General features: G+C 44.7%; 3 protein-coding genes across 4 annotated transcripts in view; 2 read left to right on the forward strand and 1 right to left on the reverse strand.

The window, feature by feature from the left end:
* Nucleotides 1-22,562, forward strand: part of LOC311020549 (C-terminal-binding protein 2-like) — a 158,646-nt gene that overhangs the window by 66,761 nt on the left and 69,323 nt on the right. The window contains exons 22-23 of one of the 2 annotated variants that reach the window (XM_084020641.1): nucleotides 2,830-3,005; nucleotides 3,420-5,954. The exons of the other annotated variant lie outside the window; for it this stretch is intronic. Of the exons in view, the coding sequence (XP_083876767.1) occupies nucleotides 2,830-3,005; nucleotides 3,420-3,471 (228 nt within the window). The 3' untranslated portion in view covers nucleotides 3,472-5,954. Of the gene's footprint in view, nucleotides 1-2,829; nucleotides 3,006-3,419; nucleotides 5,955-22,562 lie in introns of those variants that run through there. 2 annotated transcript variants of the gene reach the window in all.
* dhx32b (DEAH (Asp-Glu-Ala-His) box polypeptide 32b) lies at nucleotides 6,806-12,239 on the forward strand. Its single transcript, XM_084021386.1, has 11 exons — nucleotides 6,806-7,169; nucleotides 7,254-7,447; nucleotides 7,934-8,309; nucleotides 8,387-8,626; nucleotides 8,720-8,813; nucleotides 8,913-9,062; nucleotides 9,896-10,087; nucleotides 10,176-10,316; nucleotides 10,550-10,740; nucleotides 11,102-11,292; nucleotides 11,877-12,239. The coding sequence occupies exons 1-11, from the start codon at nucleotides 6,903-6,905 to the stop codon at nucleotides 12,049-12,051; spliced, it is 2,211 nt and encodes a 736-aa protein (XP_083877512.1). The 5' UTR covers nucleotides 6,806-6,902; the 3' UTR covers nucleotides 12,052-12,239.
* Nucleotides 13,008-21,904, reverse strand: edrf1 (erythroid differentiation regulatory factor 1). The gene is made up of 25 exons (XM_084021547.1): nucleotides 21,452-21,904; nucleotides 21,149-21,360; nucleotides 20,706-20,772; nucleotides 20,480-20,605; nucleotides 20,230-20,354; nucleotides 19,957-20,125; nucleotides 19,321-19,422; nucleotides 19,103-19,224; nucleotides 18,828-18,939; nucleotides 18,447-18,594; nucleotides 18,258-18,369; nucleotides 17,741-17,852; nucleotides 17,254-17,529; nucleotides 17,064-17,135; nucleotides 16,833-16,980; nucleotides 16,549-16,740; nucleotides 16,213-16,413; nucleotides 15,762-15,980; nucleotides 15,417-15,643; nucleotides 15,150-15,308; nucleotides 14,767-14,916; nucleotides 14,463-14,616; nucleotides 14,240-14,355; nucleotides 13,971-14,143; nucleotides 13,008-13,884 (listed from the first exon to the last, which is right to left on the reverse strand). The coding sequence occupies exons 1-25, from the start codon at nucleotides 21,548-21,550 to the stop codon at nucleotides 13,722-13,724; spliced, it is 3,756 nt and encodes a 1,251-aa protein (XP_083877673.1). The 5' UTR covers nucleotides 21,551-21,904; the 3' UTR covers nucleotides 13,008-13,721.

The raw sequence follows: 22,562 nt of genomic DNA on the forward strand, positions 1-22,562 counted from the left end.
ATATAAACGTGCCAATGAAAGCTGCACTTTAGCTGAGAGGCCACAGAGTGCTTCATAAATTAGCCGACCTGCCAAAGCTATATGAAACGCCGCTAACTGCTATTATCTACTAGCTCATTTCGCCGAAATGGAACAGATGGAGCTAGTAGAGGCGGCACTTTTAGGTCAGAAACCGAGGATCCCGTCGAGATTTAATAACAGGTCATCAAGGACATGCAGGACATCAATCCTTCAACAGATTACAAGCTCGTTGTAATACTTGACACAACCTCTCCTGCCGTCTGTGCCAATATGTCTCATTGGAAAATTGTGTTTTTCTCGCTGCTATCTTACGCCTGTGTGCCAATTGCACCCCATTAACGTGGAGGTGTTTCCAGGGGAATGAAGCCCATCCTGCATCTGTTAAATTCAGGCGGTGCACGAAAACAAAACCGTGTGGGAGCGGAGAGTTTTTACAAATGTACTCTAGTCATTATCTTGAAAAGCACTGATCTGATACCTGTAGAGTCAAATACATGTGAAGCAAACCAGCTCGGAGTGCAAAGACAGACTGCAGTGTGATGTTGAGGAGGGGGGAAAAAATCATGCCTTTCCAAACTGTCATCTTTTCAGGAATGTAGAAAAATAGCTTTGCTTTTGGCCAGACGACCACGCGTGTCTCAGCTCCTCCAGAGGGTTTTGGAAGGTGCTTGTAAGCCCAAGGCTTATAGATCTTTCTGGAGCCACAAAGGAGACCGCAAGCTTTTCATTTTGAATTAAGACATGTGAACACCACCAAGACTCCACTCACGGTGTGAGGGTTTTCTGCCAACAGCGGCATTAGAATGCACATGGGTCCTGTGTTATTCTTGCATTTGAGTGGCTGCATCTGTCCATTTACATCTTTGTTTTTTTCGTCCCTGCACTCCTTTTGAAAAACAGCCTGCTTTTGTATGTTTCCGGGGGAGTTATTCTCCACTTAAACTAAACTTCCGGAACGTACATATGTCGGAGTTTGTTGGGAATGAATGTGTACTTAAAGATAACACTGGGTGATTTGATTACCCCCCAAACTAAGTAGGAACCGTATCCACGTGGGACTGGGATGCAGATTCAAACCATTTAAAAGAGCTCTGATCTGATTAAAGCGTTGTAACGTTTCCACCTGGGGCCTCTCGTGTTTTTAACTGCATCTGAAGAGCTTTGGGTTGTCGTTTGTTAGAGAGTTTGGCCCATTTTTTGTTGGTTAAAATAAGAACCTGAGTAAAGAGGCTACTAAACTGCACCTTTAGCTTATGAATATTATATGACATGAGTGAATTGTTGCTTTTGTATTAATAATGTCCTGCTGGAAACCAGGAGATGTTAAATTTTATAATTTGGAAAGGACGTAGCATTTATATATGTTGAATATATGTTATGTCTTAATTGTGACGTCCCTGACTTTATTTCAAAACCACTGGCCGATAAGTCAATCAACAAAAATTCATAGGCCACTATTTTGATAATCTGTCATTTAAGTTCATTTTTAAATAAAATTAGTTTCTGGACCAAAATCAAAATATTTTTAATCGAGAAAATAAAGATGAATTGATAATGAAAATAGTCATAAATCACAGTCCTGAATTTGATATTTCCCTCACTGGGCTGAAAGTATGTCGAGACCCAAACACTACGCCCGTGTGTGATTGTTGACACAGTATCTGCTACAGCACATGTCCAAGTCATCACAAAGGCGTTGGATGATGTCGAGGTCGGGGCTCTGTCTGTGCATGCACCTTCCTCCACACCAAACCCAGAAAACCATTATTTTTTCAGACCTTATTTGGTGGTTGAATCACCACGCTGCTGTCTAAAATATCACTGTTTGCTACAGAGCAGAGATTTACATGAATTGGAACCAAAGGGCTGCATACGGACGGTGACGTCTACCTACTGTTATGTTAGGAAAAAAAATCTCCTCCGTGCAAAGTTCTGCCGACATGAAACCTCGCAGCGTTTTGTAGCCCTCTGGGTCGCAGCGCTGCACGTTCAGGTTTCTAACCGTCTATATGTTGATGTGACAAACTCAGTCACGTCTCGACTGCACTCATGAATGTTTTAAACTTCCAGCTCTCTCTTAAGTCCCACCCATGCATGATGTGGAACACTTTTTCTCCCCCCCCCTCTGTGTGCATATTACTGTGACGTTTGTCCATGCACTGCTCCGAGTGTCTGTTGTGGTGTGGGGAGGCATATATATATATACTGTGGCTGTGCTACTGGTAGCAGATGTTTATCGCCGCCTCGCTGTCTTGCTGTAGATTAGTAACACATGATGGCACCTCATTCAGATAACCTTCTCCACTCACACAGCACTACCACAGAGGAGGAGGAGGAGGAGGAGGAGGCATGGGATTCATCTCATGTTAGCGTTGGGATTTCAGAGACGATACTGATAACACAGTGCCCTCTAGTGATACGTGTCTGTCTTTGTCTCCAGATAGCTGCTTTACAGCTAATCCATTTTCTAAAGGGACACCGAAGGTGACGCGATGGGTTATTCAGGTTTCGATACGAAGCGTCTCGAGATAAGAGGGCTGTGATTTGTCGTGTTTTTGCAGATATAATGTCAGTTAGCGAATGAGGATGTTTCTTAGCTGCTTAAATAACATTTCAGCACAGCGCTAACCTGCATCCATTAAGTAGGAAAGATCTTTCATTCCTCAAAATCATGCACCTCTATGTCTGTGTTAGTACTGGACTATTTAAATACAGGACAACAGATTTCTCTTTCATTTTATAGACACATTAAACATGAGCACATATACACTATTGGACTGATGGGCTTAATTTGACCTTCTTCTGCAGGACTTTGAGAAACCCAGTCCACCGCAGAAACCCCTACCTGCAGACCCACTGGGGAGGAGCTCTCGGCTGGGTCACGGTGCCACAGCAACGGGGGTCCGCATCCATGGAACTGGACCCCTCCCCATACCGATCCCCACTGTGCCCCGGCCTCCACCCAGCATCCCTTTACCCAACAGGTCAGTGCAACGTGACGGTAATCTCACGTCTGTAAAGGTGCCAAAGAAGAAGCTTAGCCTTACCATCGAAGCCTTAATTAAATTGGCCCCTCTTCCCACGAGTGAATCTCTCGAGATGTTTCCCCATCAATGTCATCATTTTTTAGACTCTTGTGACACTCGTTAAATTCCCATTTGCTCACATGCCGCATGTAAAGTGTTTAGCTGGCTATTCATAATATTATCCTAACAGATGGCAGAGCTGGTCTGATTAGTATTGTGGATTTAGCTTACGCAGGTTTTTTTAACCTCTTTTGCCGCGCACAATATGAGGGGAAATGTATATAAACCGCTTAAAATTGCCTAATTTGCAGCGTTTCCTGGTTCATTAAACAGCTTTTCTGACGACGTCACGTGTTCATGCTTACGTTTCAGACCTGTTCCGATGTTGCCCTACAGACCACCAAAGACTCTTAAGGACTGCTGAGCTCTCGACGTCATGGCGGAGTTCCAGCGGACGGAGACTTTCTTTATTTGCACTAATTACTGCTCTGTAAGACCTTTTGGACAGTCGGATGTATCACAGAGTTTCCAATGAACGGGGGCTGACATCACACCTCGGTGCTACGCCTTTTAAAAGGTGCTTTGTTATCCTCACTCAGGTACCAATTAACTATTTATCTATTTAACTGTGATATTAGCAGTTTGTGCACAGGACGCTCTGATCGAGAGTGATTTATCCCCCCCACGGAACGTTTAGGAAAAGAACGAAACATGGTGTGATTTTGAATATTCCGTTAGCATTCTTTGGTGATTTTTCACTTTTTTTCTCAAATGAAATGCTGAAATATATGACATTTTTTATAACCTGTTAAGTTGCTTGAATATTTGAAGTGCAAAAAAGTTTGTTTTTGGGGCTCAAGTGGGAGAAAAAGGGGAAATGGAGCACAACTCAGCACGATGTAAGCGTAGCTTGAGAGTGATACAGCAGTGGTATTTATTCAGTTTTTCATATTTCTATGATGCACTCCAAAGGCATCTTTTTTTATCCATGTTGCCACAGTGCTGGGATGTAGATATTAATCAAATCATGTTTTTAATTTGTTACAGTGGGCTCAAACCCTCACACTATGTTTTTACTGAGGGCTCATGTTACATCCTCACAGTCAGGCTGTTTTATTCCCTTATGAATCCAGTTTTGTGGCAACACTCGAAACAGGAAAATTGCTTTTCACACATTTTAGAGTGCCGACACACTGCTCGGGTCATGTGTCGGACGCTCCACATGTTCTCCCCATACTGGCAAACGCTGCGGAGCATCAACACGATTCGACGCGATGATCGCGTTCCAGAGAATTGCGCCGACGCCAAATAATTCCACAATAACTCTGGTGTTTGCGTGTTGAACATTCACGCTCACCGTGTCCTCGAGTGCGCGAGCCAAGCAGGATGACTTCAGCGCTGTGAGCTTTCCAAGCTCGCCCTCAACCGTGTCCAACGAGATGTTTTACCATATCTGTCCCGTCTTTTTGCCTTCGTAACATTCCATTTGGATTCTGTATGGCTTTGGAACTCTTGAGATTATTCATGCATTCACGGCATCATCCATTGGATTCAGAGCTCGCTATTGCACTCTGATTTAGGCCACTTCCTTGATGTTGGGACTCAACTGGTGAACGTTACAGCGTTGTTCTTTTTTTCTGTGCTCATATCGGATGATTTTTTGTTTTGCATTTGCAGTGTGTCTAAATGCAACGCTTCTGTTCTCACCACTGCAGAATGATTACTCACTTATACCTGCGTTGCTTTTGTGTACAGACGTGTGCCAGTAATGTCTCTTTTGTTGTTCTGGAAAGTGTGCAGATGTGTTCGACAGTCAGAGTAACCGCCTGTCGACAGAAAGTATTTATTCGTGCTGTGTCAACATGTCGTTAAATGTTTGTGCCATTTGTAAATCTTAAATGTACCGTGTTTATTTACGTTACTGTAACCTGCTTAAAAAGCCGTTGTAAAGTGTAAACATTGTATGTCAGTTATCATTTTCTATTCTTTCGTTGTTATTTTTTAAAAACACAGTAATTTAAGAACTGCTTTGAGGTCGCTCCCCGTTTACCCTGGGTGGTGAAAAGAGGATTTTAATTGCAGCATATAGGCCAGAGACCAAGGTTTCAGGATAACATTTTAACTGATTTCATTGATGAAATTATAGCCAAATAAAAATTCCTTCATGGCTGTTTATAACAAGTTGTTTTAATTGCATTCTCACTTTGATTTTTGAAGTTATTTGAAAGATAACTTCAAAAAGAAAATAGCCTGAGAGCAACTTTTTTTTAAACCACAAGTGGCTGTTAAAGAGATAAAAAGGGTTCACAAGAAAAACATTTTCATTTGATGAAGATGCATAATTGACTCACATTTTTGTTGTTGTTTGTTTGTTTTTTTGGCCTCTGTGAGGACGAGTTTGCCTAAAATGCAATACGCCTCTTCAGAAAGTCACCATGATAAACAAAAGCAGCAACAAAACTGTGCATCCGTTCCTCCAAAAAGCACCAATCAATAAGCACATATCCTTATATATATAACAAGACAATGTATTAGTTATGGTGTCATTTTCCCCAAAGAAATGATCACCTCATTCTTTACATGAGGGTCCTTCTGCTGTCCAAACCCTGATGGAGCTGCTGCTCATGGTTGTTCAATGCTGCCACCTGCCTGACAAAACTGGTCATTACAAGTTGAATGTCCCCTCATTACTCAGGTTGAATGTTGAAGTTGCCCTTGAGTCCTGATTAAGGACCAGCTCCCCCCAAACACCTGTTTACTTAGACCATAACGGGGGATGAATACAAATGCATGAACCCTTGACCTCTAAACTAAAGGACACAATGGAACCAAAAGAAAATCTGTATCAATGTCTATCAAGTAAAACGAGTCAGAGTGTTTTAAAGGCAATCAAACAGTGTAAGAAACGTAGTATCATTAAGAATTATTAGGCTGTGAAAAATGGTTTAAATCAACGCCCCCAAGGCCTATAGAGACCCAGTGGAGGGACCCCCTATTACATATCATATAATGTTCCTTATTAAACTGTACTTTGTAATGATGTATGTATACAATGCTAAGCCATTAAAATAATAATTGTTGACAGATTTATATTTTAATTCTATTTTGGCACTCTGCGGACCCCCTGTTGAAGATCTCTGATTTAAATGAATTGCGGTTTTAGCTATCAGCCACTTGTGGGCGCTAAAAACACAGCCCACGTTTCTTACTAATGTTAGTGGGAACATTTGGGTAAATATGCTTATTATATGCTGTTTTATGTAGAGTTGGAGAATATGTAACTGCCATACCTCTCTCATATTTTGACACCGTTCCTACATTTGTATTTTTTTTTCTTTCTTAGATGCTACTATTTAAAAGCAGCAGTATTTTTGCGTTGTAACCCTGGAGGGCTGAAAGCAGAGCAGACCTGTTAGTTCTCACAGGTTTTATTCTCTGGCACGACTCTTCTCGGGATGTCGCAATTAATGATCTCCGTTTGTCAACCGACGGGATAATTAAATTCTTAATGACTCAAATGAAATGCTAAATAAACGAATTAACTTCGTGCGCAGCCTGCGGCCTTTGCACGCGAGCCAGTTCTCACTGTAAACGTACCGACCTCTCTGAAGCCTCTGCCCATCTATCTCTGCTCTCACACACCACCGTGCGCGAGCGCGCGCGCGTGCGCCACTTCTATGGGATTAGCGGCCACATGACAACACTGGGCTGGCCGCCTAGTGAGCCTTTTTCATTTGGCTTCACTTTGCAGGGGCGGTCTGTGTCGCTGTCCAACGGGAGACTGGAGGAGCTGCAAGAAAGTTCATTTTCTTTGGATCTTGTTAATGAGGTCTTATAACCGGACAGACTGGCGAGATGACCAGTTTAACTGGCGGGGACTATTATGAGAGCAGCTCGCCCCGCTCGGACACAGGCGGCTCCAGTCCAGGAGGCAAACACTGCCATGACATCCTGGAGCTGAATCAGTTTGATGGATTGCCTTATTCCTCCACGTTTTACAAACTGCTCCGAGAAAGGAGAGAGCTGCCCGTGTGGCGAGCAAAGTGTGACTTCATGGACGCTTTGGCCAAAGGGCGCTTTGTTGTCGTCAGCGGCTCTGCAAACACCGGGAGAAGTTCTCAAGTGAGTACCGTGGAGGCATTTGGAAAAAACCCCGACGCGTCTCTGTGACTGTAAGCAACTTCTCTCACGCTTGTTTTGAAACAGATCCCCCAGTGGTGTGCGGAGTTCTGCCTGTCGGTCCGGTTCCAGCACGGCGTGGTGGTCTGTACCCAGATCCACGCCCAGCAGGCGGTGGATCTCGCCCTGAGAGTGGCCGATGAGATGGATGTCAACATCGGCCACGAGGTCGGCTACAGCATCCCTCTGGAGACGTGCGCCACCAACGACACGGTCCTCAGGTATGCTTCGTCTGGTTTGCCTCTATCTGCTTCTTTCTCTCTGGAGCATCATGACACACACACACACACACACACACACACACACACACACACACACACACGCAGCTAAATCACCCGCCTTTCTTATTCACAAGAGAAAAGTGACCATAAGCCCCAAGGGGGGTTCTTTTAAGGGGCTCCCCCACAGCTGCCCCGGCTCCCTGTCTCCCCATATGTCACACTCTCTCATGTTGGGCCCTCCTAAGTCAGCTGGGGGACAAAGAAATCACATCAAGTGGAGGACCAAGAGGATCCAGTCCCCCACTAATTATCAGAGTAAATTAAACTAAGAGGGGCAAAGCTGAAGTGTAGACAACATGCCTTTTATGAAGACGTCAAGTCTGAGGTTCCTCTCTTCCAATTTAAAGAACCCTGAGGATTTATTACAGGCTATAAGAATTTGACCCGCGCGTCGCTGGTCCCTCCTGATGTCCAGCATTGTTTCAGGTACTGCACAGACCACATGCTCCTGAGGGAGATGATGTCGGACCCTTTGCTGGAGCGCTACGGCGTGGTGGTGGTGGACCAGGCCCACCAGAGGACCATGGCCACCGACGTGCTCCAGGGCCTGCTGAAGGACATCGCCCTGCAGAGGCCGGAGCTCTGCGTGGTCCTCCTCACGGCTGCCGAACCTGGCCCGGAGCAGCTGCACCATTTCACCGGGTCGCCGGCACCTCTGATTCGCCTAGAGAGCCCAGACGCAGGGGAGGTGGTGCACAGCAGCACGGGGGGGGACTACTTCTGCTCCGCTCTCCGTCTGCTGCTGGAGATCCACCACTCCGAGGAGGAAGGAGACGTGGTGGTGTTCCTGGTGACGACGCAGGTAAGACGCAGCATCCCCATGATGGGATCAGCAGTCTGAGCATGTGTCTTCCTCTGACTGTCTTCTCTCTCCTCCAGGAGATAGATCTGGCCCGTGACATCCTCTGTCATGAGGGACACAGCTTCCCCCCTGGCGTGGGTGAGCTGCTGCCCGTTGCTGTGCACCCTGGCCAGCGTGGGAACCTACCGGTCCCGGGGGAGGAGGAGGAGACGGGCCAAACTCGCAGAGTATTCCTCACATCCAGCCCAAACGAGGACTTCTTCTGGGCCGTCGGCTCAATCCGCTTCGTCATTGATGCCGGGCTTGAGAAAAGATATGTAAGATGGTCTTACTTTAGGGTTCTAAATCATATTGATGCGACTGTAGAAACCCACATACGATCAAGGGCACACACTGTGATGCTGTTGCAGGTTTACAACCCGAGGATCAGAACTAACTCGGTCATCATCCAGCCAATCAGCAGCAGTCAAGCCAAGAGTCGCCAACAGCTGGCAGGTCCGACAGGTGAGAAGTTACACTTTCACGCAAAAAAAAACCTCCACCTTTTGATGTGAAATCTCAGGCTGCTGTCGTGTCTGAACAGGATCTTTCCGTCCCGTATAGGCAAGTGTTTCTGTCTGTACCCAGAGGACAGGCGGCTTCCTGCGGAGATACGCCCACGTGTCTCGGAGTCTGACATCTCCTCCACCGTGCTCTTCTTGAAGAGGATGGAGATCGCCGGACTGGGCCACTGTGACTTCATCGACAGGCCGGGTGAGCTTCACTTAAAGCCACAGTGAACCCGGAGAGTATTTTTTATGGCCATTTGTATCGGCTAAGCATCTATATTTCACATCATCCTCAGTGATAATGAGATCACATGTGTGGGTTCAGTCAGTCCGCTGCTTTGTTGCAACACAGAGGAATGTTTTTGGGGGTTCTGGAAGGCGGTGAGCCGTGCCTCAGCTGATCTGACAGCTCCTGTTCTGCGAGCATCCTTTTAGAGCTGACCTGCTTCCATGTGCTTTTGTTCCCCCGGATTTATTCTCCCACACACACACACACTCACACACACACACACACACAGGGCCTCCCATTAGTTGATTAGAGCATAAGCATGGTGTCGGTCTGTGGGAGTGTAGCTGATAATAGAGAGCATCTAAGGTGGATTTAAGTCTCTCTGTGTCGATGTCTCTTTGTTTCACAGGGAAATGTTCATGGAAAAACATGTTTGCTGCAAAATCAGAATAGAAAATCGTATTTGTACCGTGACATACTTTAAAAAAAAATGCTTGCATAGTGATGCTTGGCAGATGTTGACGAGGATTAGAAAATCCTAATCTTCTGTTGCCTTTTTATTCGTGCGTGCCCACCAGGGTGCTGGTTCACTGTAGGGGGGTTGTCCCAGTGGGTCACCACATTGGATTACAGTTTAGACAGAAAAATAATCCAGTTTTAGTGTATTTTTAAGTAATTAATCATCTCCCAGTTTAAATACTCGACAGTAATAAAGACATGTCCTGGTTTTCTGCAGGATTTGGTTCCCAACCAAGGTTTTTAATTATGTAAAATAAAAAAAAACACACAATGTATATTCTAAAACCCAGATCCCGGAGGCCTAATGCAGGCTTTGGAGGAGCTAGACTACCTCGCAGCGCTGGATAATTATGGCAATCTGTCGGAGATGGGCATCATCATGTCCGAGTTCCCCTTGGAGCCCCAGATGGCCAAAACCCTGCTGGCTTCCTGTGAGTTTGACTGTGCAAGCGAGGTGGTCGTCATCGCTGCCATGCTAGCAGGTAACGTGTTCTCCCGCCATCTCATCTGGTTGCCTAGTAAACACTGAAACATCACATTTGTCTTGTGGATTTTTTTTTTTTTTTTTAGCACCGAATTGCTTCGCGGTTCCCTCGTCAGATCTTAAGACAGAGGCCACCCAGAGCCACATGAGGTTCCAGCACCCAGAGGGAGACCACTTCACCCTCATCAATATCTACAGGGCCTTTAAGGAGTGCCAGCAGGATCCATGTGAGTTTTAGAGACCACCAGTGAGATCAGTGAATGAGGAAGTCATTGGAATTTTTAGTTGAACAATGATATTACCTGCAAAAATCACCAAAAAATATAATTACATTTATATTTTTTAATAATTATAATAATCTTAACACTTTGAAAAAGTGTTGGATAGAAGAAAGAAATAAAAACCTGAAGCAATTTCTGCCTTCTTCATCATCTTGGCTCTTTCCTCTTCATCGTCTTAGGCTGTAACGTGGAGAAGTGGTGTCAGGATTTCTATCTGAACCAGACCGCTCTGTTGGCGGCTGACGCCCTCCACGCCGAACTCACCGACACCCTGAAGAGGATCGAGCTGCCCGTCTCAGTGCCCGCCTTCGGGTCCCGGAGCAACACCCTCAACATCAAGAGAGCCCTGCTGGCAGGTTTCTTCATGCAGGTCAGAGAACACAACTTTATACAACTTTAGAACTTCTCCAACATTTCAGTTTACGTCAAACACCCAGAGTCCCCCTGAGGATTATTGAAGGCCATTAAACTCCTTCAAGTGGAACTAATGCAACGATGTGTTTTAATCACGTGTAATTAGATAGAATATGGGGTTATAAGTTCATACCATGGTAGAAAATAAGTTATAGAAAGTCATTTTCAGCTCTTCTCGCTTTCACAACTTCCACTGTTCATTCACAATTTTATCCAACAGCTTTCAGTTTTCTTGTCTTCTTTTATGTTTTGCCTTTTCAATCATTATAATATCAGTACACATACTATAGTGTAGTGACTCCGATCTCATCCGTCAGGTGGCGCGGGATGTGGACGGATCAGGGAACTACTTCATTCTGACCCACAAGCACGTGGCACAGATCCACCCCCTGTCTGGCTACGGAGCCAAGAGCCCCAAGCTAGGTCTGCCTGAGTGGGTCCTGTTCCACGAGCACTCCTTTTCTGAGGACAACTGCCTCCGCATCGTAACCCACATAACACCAGAGGAGTAAGTCTTTGCATTTAAGCTAACATTTTTGTTCTTTGTGTATTGTAAACCTGTGCACTTGTGTCGCAGCGACGTAACGACGGTCTTGTTTACTAGACTGCAGCTCCTCGTTGCTTCCAAAGAACCCAGTAGACCCACCGCTCGAATCTTCCCATTTAAAGAAGCTTAAAAGTAATCGGACAGACTCATTCCCTTTTTCCTTTTGGTGACGATGTAAAGCCCCAGTTCAGCGGAGACTAGTCATGCTGGTTGTGAAGGGAGGTATCCTAATCCTGTTCTCAAGTATCAGCTGGTTGGAGGGGGGGGGATTACGGATAGCACAGATCCCTGGGAAATGTGAAGCCGCAGCTTAATGGAGGAAGAGAAAGCTCTGCAGCCTTTGTCATGCTCCCATAGCTTCCCCATCTTCCACATGTGTCAATCCATTCATTGCCGTTCCAATAGTGAGGGGCAGATATTGTAAGTATCTGTAAATCCTGTAAGTCTATTCTCCAACAAGCCAAATTGAAGACGAGTTTAGCTCGGTTACATGCTGCAAAAAGAAAAATGTCGTGCTCTACATTGTCCTCTCCTTCCCCTGGCAGGTTCGTTCAGCTGGCACCGCAGTATTTCTTTTCCAACCTGCCACCTAGTGAGAGCAAAGACATCCTGCAGAACATTTTGAACCATAGAGCTTCTCAGTACCAAGAGGAGAAACCTCCTACCTCCCGAGAGGAACCTCAGGAAGACCAGACTTCTGACCGCTGTGTCCTACAATGACTGACCCACTGTTCCCAGTGATGTTGTTGTCATTTCCTTTGCTCTGTGCTCCTCCTCCCTATTTTTTGTCACAATATCATGTTATCTTGAATAGTTGTTGAAATGTGCACTAATATTTGAAATAAAAACAATAACTGCTGTTATTATCTTGATTTTACTTATATTTCAATTAAAGGTGCAGTGTGCGGGATTTGGCAGCATCTGCAGATTAAGACCAATTTAACTTCTCGATGTGCCGAGCTTGTTGGGGAACTACTGAATTGAAAAACCCTCATGTCCCTGTAGAGCCAGTGTTTGGTTTATGCATCCTAGGTTGCCATAGAAACAAGGCGGTCGGCTCCATGAAGAGGTGATTCCCATTTTCAGGAGATACACCAAAGAAAACATACTTAATAGTTTATTCCGTTCTGTCAATAGATCCCCTAAATGCTACACACTCTTCTTTTTATGTATAATTTTCCTCATAAAGTATCTCATTTTGTTCTACAGCGAGAGTTCCAATTTAAAATCAAAGTGGCTGCCAACATTTTTCATGGTTCTGTGACTCCTTCTCACATCTTACCATCGGCCACAGCGCTGAGGGTCCGGCCTGATTAATGAGGTGCAGGAGCAGTTTGGGGCCCACCTGCAGCTCCATCTGTCCTGGACACAGTTCAGTAACAGTGAGGTGAGCTGGTTCAATGATGCTGCAATGAAAACATGGTGTCCCCTCTTCAGTGAGCCGGGCTGCAGCGAGGAGAAATGCCAGAATCCACACGGCAGCGTCGCCTGACCCACTTCAGATCTTTTTCCAATTCAAACAAGCACATTATGTTTAATGGGTAAATAAACTGAAACAATAGTCCAGTATGTTTGATAAAGGAGATACTAAACTAAACTAAAAGCTAGTCATGTGTGTCCTATTAGCCCCAGAGCACATTAGCATTTTGTGACGTATTACGAAAAGGTACGACGCATAAAATTTAAAAATCGTTTATTTCCATGTCACAGCAAACCCATGCCAATATAAACTCACATTTTTACATACATCCACGTCGACAAACTAGCCTCTAAGTTTGCATTGCATGTTGCCAAACTATTGCACACTGTTGTTTCTTGGAAAGCAAATAATACTTTTGACCTCATGTCACCCATCAGTCACACTTCAACGTATTATATTCACAGCACTATTGGCATACAAAAACACCAAATATATTCAGATGAAATCATTTTTGTGAATATGTGCTAATTGATCTCTTTTCCAGCCCACTTGTGTAGAAGTTTTATGCCATAATACCGCCTTTAAAATTCTTCTGCCGTGTGTTTTTGGTTGTAGAAAAATGAGGCAATCCAGGTGATGTTTGGTACGGTCGACGACGAATCCTACACACAGGAACTTTACACGCGACCCAATATGCTTAATCCATAAGAAAATTAAATAACTTCTGAATTTACAACTCTTTTCACAAAAATGTACAATTCGAAACGCGTGATGCAAATGTTAGAAATTCGTTTTAAAAGGCGCAGGAGGTGAAATTACTTCAGTACTTCAGAGTAAAACAGTGTTGCCTGAGCATGTGCCTGTTAATAACGGTGTATTCTGTCACAGCATCTTTGAGAAGACAGTTGTCGAGTCTTCCAAGTCTTCCCCCGGAGAAGTGTTAAGGTCTTGAGCGTATTCCTCGTTATTTTCATGAATGTGTACCCGTGTCGTCACTTCCTGTTTGTGGGGTCAGCTGCTGTAGGAGCTCTATGTGGAGCTCGACGCGGCTGAGGAGAGGTGCGTTTTTCTCAGCTCGCAGCAGCTTGGAGTACACGTTCTTATAGGTTTTCAACAGCTCCTCGTCCTTATTGCTGTATCAAAACACAAAAAGGTTGGTCGGGAATGAGCACTGTGAGAACGTAGAGGACATTAGACATACCATATGGGTCTTGCTCACCTTTGTTTCCGTTTCATCGTCGTCATCAGTTTGATCAGCTGCAGCAGCAGGAAGGAGAAACTCGGCTCAAACACGCCAATTAACTTCAATACTTCCTGGAGGTTCAGTCCCGACGTGGAGCCACTGACCACATCGTGAGATTCTGCTGACTCAGCGAGGTCTGGTTCACGCAACTACAGTACAAGAAGTAAAAAGGTGAAAGACGTCATCGGCTACAGAGGTGATCCATCAACTGAACACAGCTTTGTCAAGACGCATAAGCAACACACCTCTATCTGCTCCTCCAGCAGCTCTTTATGAATCAGCTGGAAAGCGTGGCGAGTCTCTGTCATGATCTCTACTGCTCCGGTCAGACTCTTCAGCTTAGCCGCGCTGCTGCTCTGACCTGTGGAAACACAACATGAAGCGTCACTCTTAAAGGCTGCGGATGGAAATGCGTTCATGTTCTCTTGGCAAAACCAAACGCAGCAGCTACTGTCGACAGTTGCTCACCCGCCATGGTAAACTCGGCAAACGCCACCCTCTCGAGGAGCGTGCGGAGCAGCTCGCACGGCGCATCTTTGAGACCGAGGAACAGATAGACGGCCTTGCTGTAGTGAAGCTCTGCCAGGCTGCGATGCTGCTTCCTCAAATGTTCATCCCCCACCTGTCACACAATTAGAGCCAGACACACAGACATCCTTCAGCGTGGATTATACTGCTCTATATACAGTAGAGACATCCCACCCCCAAGAATTCTATTCTAGTCATTGTGAAGTTTTACTAGACTATAGATACTATTACATGGCTTCCCCACCTGGTTGCGGAAGCAGCTGTGGTACATGGAGGCCAGGCGGTGGTGGATGGTGGCGGCTCTGTACTGGTAGAGCGGCTGGCGGGCCGACTCGGTCTGCAGGTCGCAGTACTTCAGGGACTTCATCATTGCCTCAGTCACCTCGCGCTCAATCTGTGAAAACAGGAGGGATGGATGATCGCATGTCGCTGCGTTACTGGTATAAAACAACTGATAATGCACCCACTTAAAGTCCCCATGATTGCCTTTTGGCATCAATGATGTTGATGTCTTTTACCTTGATATTTTTTTGCAACAGCACTATGGATGTAGGCCACTCTGCAGCAAGATTATCAAAATGTGCGTACGTTTAACTTCATTTAGGATATTCGTTAAACACGACTGACCTGCTCCTGGGCTTTCCTGGACAGCGGGGCGTAATCCTGCAGAAGTGTAGCCAGGGTGAAATAGGTAGTGGACAGCTCCCAGTTCACACTGTCCCACACCGCTGGGTGGTTCTCTCGGATTGCCAGTGCCTTCATAGCCCTCAAGTAGTAGTCTATGGCCTGCGGTTAAAAAGTGTATTCATTAAAAACATGCTAGGGAAGGGTATCGCTACAGTGACTGCTCGATGCAGAGTTTAAGACATAATAATAAAGGGTTTGACATGGCACCTTGTTGTAGTAGAGGGCCTCTTCAGGTGAGAACTCCCCTCGGCTCTGGTCGGCAGACAAGGCACAGTGGGCCTGAGCACAGATTCTCATGAGCCTGCCAGTGTTACACAACAGCAAGGCTGTGTTGGTGATGTCCCCGATGGCTTCAAAGTCCTTCATGCCTTTCTCAAAGAAGGCAAAACTCTTCTTCCACATCTCCTGCTCTGCTATGGAGACAGCCTTCTTCACTAGAAGAGGAAGGGTGGGCAGTTAGATACAGCAACATAAACGTTCTGGCTGATCCGTGTGGGAACAGATTGTACTGTTTCCCGTACACTTAGTATATTGGTTCCATCTGTTACATACCTTCTTTCTCCGTCTGCATGGCTGCAGCCTGGTTCATGTAGTACACTCCCATCTCATTGCGGATGTTTCCCAGCCTTTTGAGCACCTGAGCCAGCTGATCTGAGGCATGATCTTTCAAAGCCTCCGAGATGAGCAGTTCATACGCTGCCTCATAGCACTTGCTGCCAACAAACAGCTGGTACTCTGGGTCCATGGCCAGGTCTGATGCCATGTTGAAGGCTAACGGGTTGAGAAAAAGACATTGACAAATGGAATGATAAAGCAATTAAGAGAACAACTTGATTTCTGGATGAAGCAAGTCCTTAAATGTTATTGTGAATGATGTTGGTGGAACTGAAAAGGATAAGGAGACGCCATTATGCATCAGGCCTAATTTCCATACATCAAGCTGAACAAATCTGGCTATTGTGTTCTGTAAGACTTGTATGATTGTGTCTCCTTAGTGACTAACCCTGGCAGCTGCTCTCTCTGTGCAGGCTGTGCAGGATCTCCTGGTCCTCTTTGGTCTGGTAGCTGTATTCTTCGAGGTAAGCTGCTCTGTTGTTCGCATTCTGGGCCGACATCAGCTGGATGTCCCCGCACAGGGACAGGCACTGGCTGTGAAACTGCAGCACCTGCGGGTGCAGCGAACCGCTCACTGAACAATAGGCATCTGGAGGAAATAATAGAAGATGGGAGAAGGGGAAAGATAATTGTATCGCTTCATGAAATATTGAAGTAAATCGTCTATAATTTAGGCTGGTAGAAATGACACAGCGTGATGTTCTACACAGTCTAAACCGCTCACCGTAACACTGCAGAGATAGCTTGATGTAGCGCAGGGCTCGCCCGTACTTCAGCAGGTTGGTGGCTGCATCAGAGAGGACGTAGTAGGCCTTGGATGCTTTGAGGAAGAGCTGCAGCTTCATGCGGTGCTGCCATGAGCCGGGTATCATCCCCGAGCGCGTCGGGTGCTTCTGATCTGCCTGCAAAGGTCTCGCTGGTGACACGCGCATGTTGGATCAGGCGTAAGACACAGGGTCGTTCCATTATTACAGGAATTACACTTTGAAATAAGGATTGGAGGCTGACCTCTTTCAAGTAGAAGAGAGATGCCTTGCTCAGCAGCGCAGGCGCCGTTTGAACTTCTCTCCTCGTATTTTAGAGGGATGGGCGTGTTCGGGTCTGCAGCTGGGAGATCGCTCTCCTGCTTGACGGTGCCATCCACTGCCTTTAGCCCCTGTGTGTTGTATTACAGCAACGTCAACAGAGTAGTTTCTTAGGACGCATCACAGTATGAACACTGAGAACTAAGAGAATCACCTTGAGCACATAGCTCAGGACATGTCTGCATCTCTCCTCCTTGTCATGTGAAACAGGAAAAGCACCGCTCGGCTGCAGGGATCAAAACGGGGAAGATTATGCTTCGGTATTTACATACGACATTTATCTGTACATTCCACACTGTCCCCTCAAGTCGGTGTAGAGGAGAACCGTTTGGAGAGGCACTCACTCTGATCTGGTGAGTGGATTTGTATTTCTCTGGGACCGACAGCTCCCCTACAGAGCGGATCACAGCCACAGCTTTACTATCGTCCTGCGGGCTGGAGAAGGAGCTGTACGAGCCGTTTTCGTCGCTGTCCTCCGTCAGCTCCTCCTCTTCCTCCCGGTCTTCGTCGCTGTAGCTGTCCTCTGAGCCGCCGGCTCGAAGCGACTCCTCTCCGTCTTCTTCTAGAGGCTCGTCGAGCTGGAACAGCTCCGACAGCATGTAGTGGGCAGAGGCGATGATCTGAACAAACCGGAGACGGAGGAGATCAGACCTGGAGTCAGCTTCAATCTAAACTACAGCATTCTCAGATTTAGTTGGTTTCACTTTAAAATACTGCTTGTATCAAATCCGGTTGTATGATGACCAATTTCATGATTAAATGCAGGGTCAGTATATGAATTTGGTCGGCCCTAATTCTAAAAATGCCATTTCTTTTTATAACCATGCTTACCTGGGGGTGCCTCTCCTGATCCAGAAGCTTGACACAGTTTAAGAGCAGAGTTCTAATTGTGCCATAGTGCTTTCTGTTTTGCCTTGCCTTCAGCATCAAGTTGCTGGCAACTCTGCACCGAAAAAATGGAAAATAGACAAGAATTCATTACAGTTACAGTGGACACTTTCTTTCAATTTTGTCTGATTTAAGAATAACAACGATATATTTAATTAATAAGTTAAACATTGCCAATTGAATCTCTTACCTTTTTAATTATTTCATTTTGAAACAGTCACCAACATAATACTGTTTAAATAACGTATTTGATTCCATTCACATTTGAACCTGATTCCAGCTATAAATGTATAGATTCAGTTTAACCAATATTGTAAGCTCATAAAAACACATATTCTAGGTATTTTATGATAAAATGAAAGTAAAAAAATGTCCTAGCTCCTCTAAGTTATTGACCTTTACTGTTTTCTCAACTGTAGGAATCCTGAGGCACAAAGACACTCCTGCTCTGAGAACCTACCTGTATAGTAACACAGCCACTGGAAGAGTGAAGGGATTCTGACATTTCTCTTCTTCTGCCTCTTCACACAGAGTAGTGAGATCATAAAGCTTCACAATGTCACTCCCACTGGCTGTGGATTCAAGAAAGAGCGTTAGAGAGCATCGAGATGGACCAGCGCTGACTTGAGAAATCTTGCTCGTCTCCCACCTTTGAAAAGCCAGTAGGTGTGACCCTCTTTGGTGCAGTTGGACTTGAGGAAGGAGAGGATATTTTGGGCGATGTCTTTCACCACCCTGGTGGAGAAAGTTGAGTTCTCGAGATGAGGGATTTCCTCTGTTTTTATCATCTCATATTTCTGCAGGAAAAAACACAAAGTTATAGTTAAAATAAAGCACGATATTGACAACATTTGTGATTTTACAAACTATTTTAATGGCACTTAAAAATGTATTCTTTAAAAATTATAGATTATAATCTAGTTATATGTCTTTATTCTGCTTCTACTATGAAGATTAACTATGGGAATCATCAAACCGATAAAATTATAGTACTTATTGCAACACTGGACCACAGCAAACAGTAACTTACCTGAACAATGCCATTGACGTGAAAGCACATGACAAGCTCTGGAACATTACACATCAGATTGTCGAGCCAGTAGTCAATACCTGTCAGGATGTTGATTGGTTTATTGTTGTCCCTGAAAAAAACCCAAAGTAATTTGCATTATTTGCTGACATGGAACAAAAAGACCCCAACAGAAGTGCAATACTATTCAAATTACATGATTCCATTGTTATTTTCTCTCTAAATTAGTTTTACTTTCACATCCATAATGGAAGCAAACAGTTGAAAATTCCAACCTGAGTCTCAGACTGACAGCAGGATAGCGACCACCTCCGAAAATAGGCATGTTGGACCCAACCAACATGTGGATGTCTTCAAATGTCCACATGATATTTCGCACAAAGTCGTTTCTTAAACCCTGAAAAATAAGTGACATCCAAGTGTTTGCATACATTAGACATAAGGTACCAACAGGTGTAGTAAACCTTTAAGGATGGGTAAGTGTTTTTATTACCTGACTGGTCTCCCCTTCATTGAAAAGCATTGTGAGGTTTTGCTCTTTGGGTACAGAAGTCACCTGATCCAGAGCAAACTTGCTGTCCATAGAAACACTTCCCTGCACACATAGTAGCATTAAAGTCAGTATCACGTCAAGCCGAAATTTTAAATCATATCCCGGTCATATTGTGCATCTTTTTTGAACAACATATTCCAAAACAAGTTTTTCTTCTTGGAAAAAAAAATATTATGCATGTTTAAATCAGGTACCAGCCAGTTTCAACCAATAACATCCACCCATCGATCAATCTATGACTTCAGCTCTGCATAGAGTGAGAGAAGGTCATGAGCTAATCTTTTCAATGATCAAATCAAATTCCTCCTAACGTTATGTCCCAACTGTCTATCCTGTTTCACTTGGAAATATGTCACAGTACGGAAGATAGATACTCTTTAAAAGTAATTTTAGCTTTACTTTAAGCTAAGCAAGAGCCACTCTAATCTAAAAAAATCTCACTTAATACTGAACATTTTGATTGAATACAGCAAACAGGATTGATTTCTAATCAAGAAGACATTCACTTAATTTCTAAAGTAGCACTTTCCCATCAGGTATCGCTAAATAACTGTCCCGACAGTTCAGATGCTGTACCTGCTTGGGAGCATCTGGTTCTTCTGTATCAGACGCTGCGCTGGTGAAAGCTGTGGGCCATGACGAACTGAACTCCTCTGCCTCATTCTCCTCCTCCTCCTCCTCCTCCTCCTCCCCCCCTTCGTTTGGGTTGTCTGGTACAGGCTCTGCAGCCCCATCGCCATTTATACTTTAAACACAGAAGGGATCGGATAAGACTGGGAGAGAAGCACCTCAACATTAAGTGCAGTCGCCCATGATAAACCCAGATGTTTTCCCCACGCAAGTGCTCACCTGTAGTAGAGGAACTTTGACAGAATAGCTTTCTGATACCAGTGCTCTTTACTCTTCTTTTTCCTCTGCCACTTCTGATCTATTAGCCGCTGGTAAAACTCTTTTAGCCACGTCCAATCTCCTGTCTAGAACACACACACACACACACACACACACACACACACACACACAGCAGGAAAGAATGCAGTCACTTTAACCACTCTCATAGGGACTATCCTCAACTTCAAATAGTCTGGAGTCCCTGATGTACCTGAGAGGATTGCATGAAAAGCTCTTGAATGTCCAGCTCATCCAACAGCAACGTCCTCCCCACGCGGTGGACGGCCATACTGACGTGGGACTTGCTGTACGGGATTTTCAATAGCTTCTTGATGTTCTGAATGCGACAAAAAAACAAAAACAGTGTTAGCATCAGATGTACATGCACGTTTCTGAAACTAATGCAGAAACCGCAGCTTTGTAACAGCTCCACAAACCTCTGAGTCGGATACCACGTCGACATCGTCCCCGATGCAATCAATGAACTCATAAGCCATCCCGAAACTGCAAAAGAAGAAGAGGAGCTTAATCCCTACAGAACGTTTGTGAATGTTGATGTGGATGAAGGTCAGACTGGTGATCAGCAAGTAAATCACAGATACTAATTCATTTGCGAATGTCTTTAATCTTTAATCAGAGTTAAGTTATCCACTCCTTTTTGTTACTGGTGTCTATTTTATATTAAGTCTGCTTCAAATGCGGGGCTGCATTAAATCCACAACATGTATGCCTATATGCAGCGATAATATATGGGTTACTGGTTAAAAAAACATATTGGGACAGGTACACCCTTTATGAAGCAAACACATAAAACTATGTCACAGTTTCATATGAGAGTAGAACAATAAATATGAGTTGCAGTAATAGTATGATGTTAAACCTGGAAAAGGGCTTGCTCTTGCTGCTGGACCCTAACACAGTGGTCCCGGCGCTGCCCAGCTGGGGGTTTTCTCTCAGCCAGTTGGCAGGAGGAAGCTTCAGGTCCGTCTTCTCCTGCAGGAGGGCATAGCTGGTCGGAGGCGGGGCGGCAGAGTACTTGACCACGGCCCGGCTCTTTATTTCGCCGGTGCTAGTGGCGCATACTGCGGAGTCCTTCGGGATAGCAAAGTAAAACATCATAATGTCAACACCGTTACCAGGTCCCTCAACACAAACATGTCCGGTGTACTGCGTCGTCTCGTACCTGTTTGCTGGTCTCCCCCGCGCAGGTAGGGCCACTGCCCTCCTCCGTTGCGTTATCCAGAGGGACGACGGGCTCCCCGTCCCCAGCTGACGCGCTCATACTGGACACAAGTCAATTCAGCGAACACCAGCGACGTTTTAACAACCGGACAGCCTGTCCATGGCTCGGACAGCTCGCGACAATCTACGCGTAAGCTAGGTAGCGAGCGGCATTCGTCAATTGCCTCAATAAAGTTGTGTCCAGTTTGCTAGCTCGACAGGCTAGCTCCTCGAAACAAGTGTGGTCGCAAGGTTGTTAAATCACAGCTGGACGACACTTGCGCGAAAGGCTGCTGTTGCTATGGCAACCGCAATAGTGTTTAGCTCTCTTTAACTAGTTCAATACGCATGTGAGGTTCTCCCATCTCCATCTGCAGCCAGTTTGTTATGGTCAGCACACACGTTGTGTTATTATTGCGAGCAGTAACCACTTCCGGTTTCACGGTAAGACGAACTCCAAAACCTGTCTTTTTTTCTTAGTTTGACATTAAAAATCACTACGAAATTCGACGGGAATGTTTATAACGGTAGAATATTAGCTTGTATGACGGAAATTCGTTCAGTTCCTGCGATTTCTTGAGAAAAAAAATGTATGAACCGGAAGTACTTACCGAGCGGAGCCTTTCTGGAAACATCGAGTACGTTCTGTTCATTTCTGGTTTATTTTATTTTGAAAAGCACTGACCTATTTCAACATGCGTCGACTTTACTGGTAGTTTATGTTAATATGTATTTTACAGCCAAATGGTATCGACAAACGTTTGTGTTGTTTCATTTCTGTTCTGTGCTTGGTAAATCATTATTTTGTTTACAAAACAAAACAATATACAGTGTTTTTGTTTGGAAAATTAAATTAAATATGTAAGTAGAAGAAGAGTATTAACGGCAAAAAGTAAAGCATCAAAAATAAAATAAAAATTCAGAGCATAACATATCATATATTTATATTATATTATATTATATTATATTATATTATATTATATTATATTATATTATATTATATTCCATGGTGGGGGAAGGTTTGATATATTGTATTTATGAAGAATTAGCCTTATCAGAATATAAAAACAGGC

Source organism: Eutrigla gurnardus (genome assembly GCF_963514095.1).
Source record: "Eutrigla gurnardus genome assembly, chromosome: 11".
NCBI classification, from domain to species: Eukaryota; Metazoa; Chordata; class Actinopteri; order Perciformes; family Triglidae; genus Eutrigla; species Eutrigla gurnardus.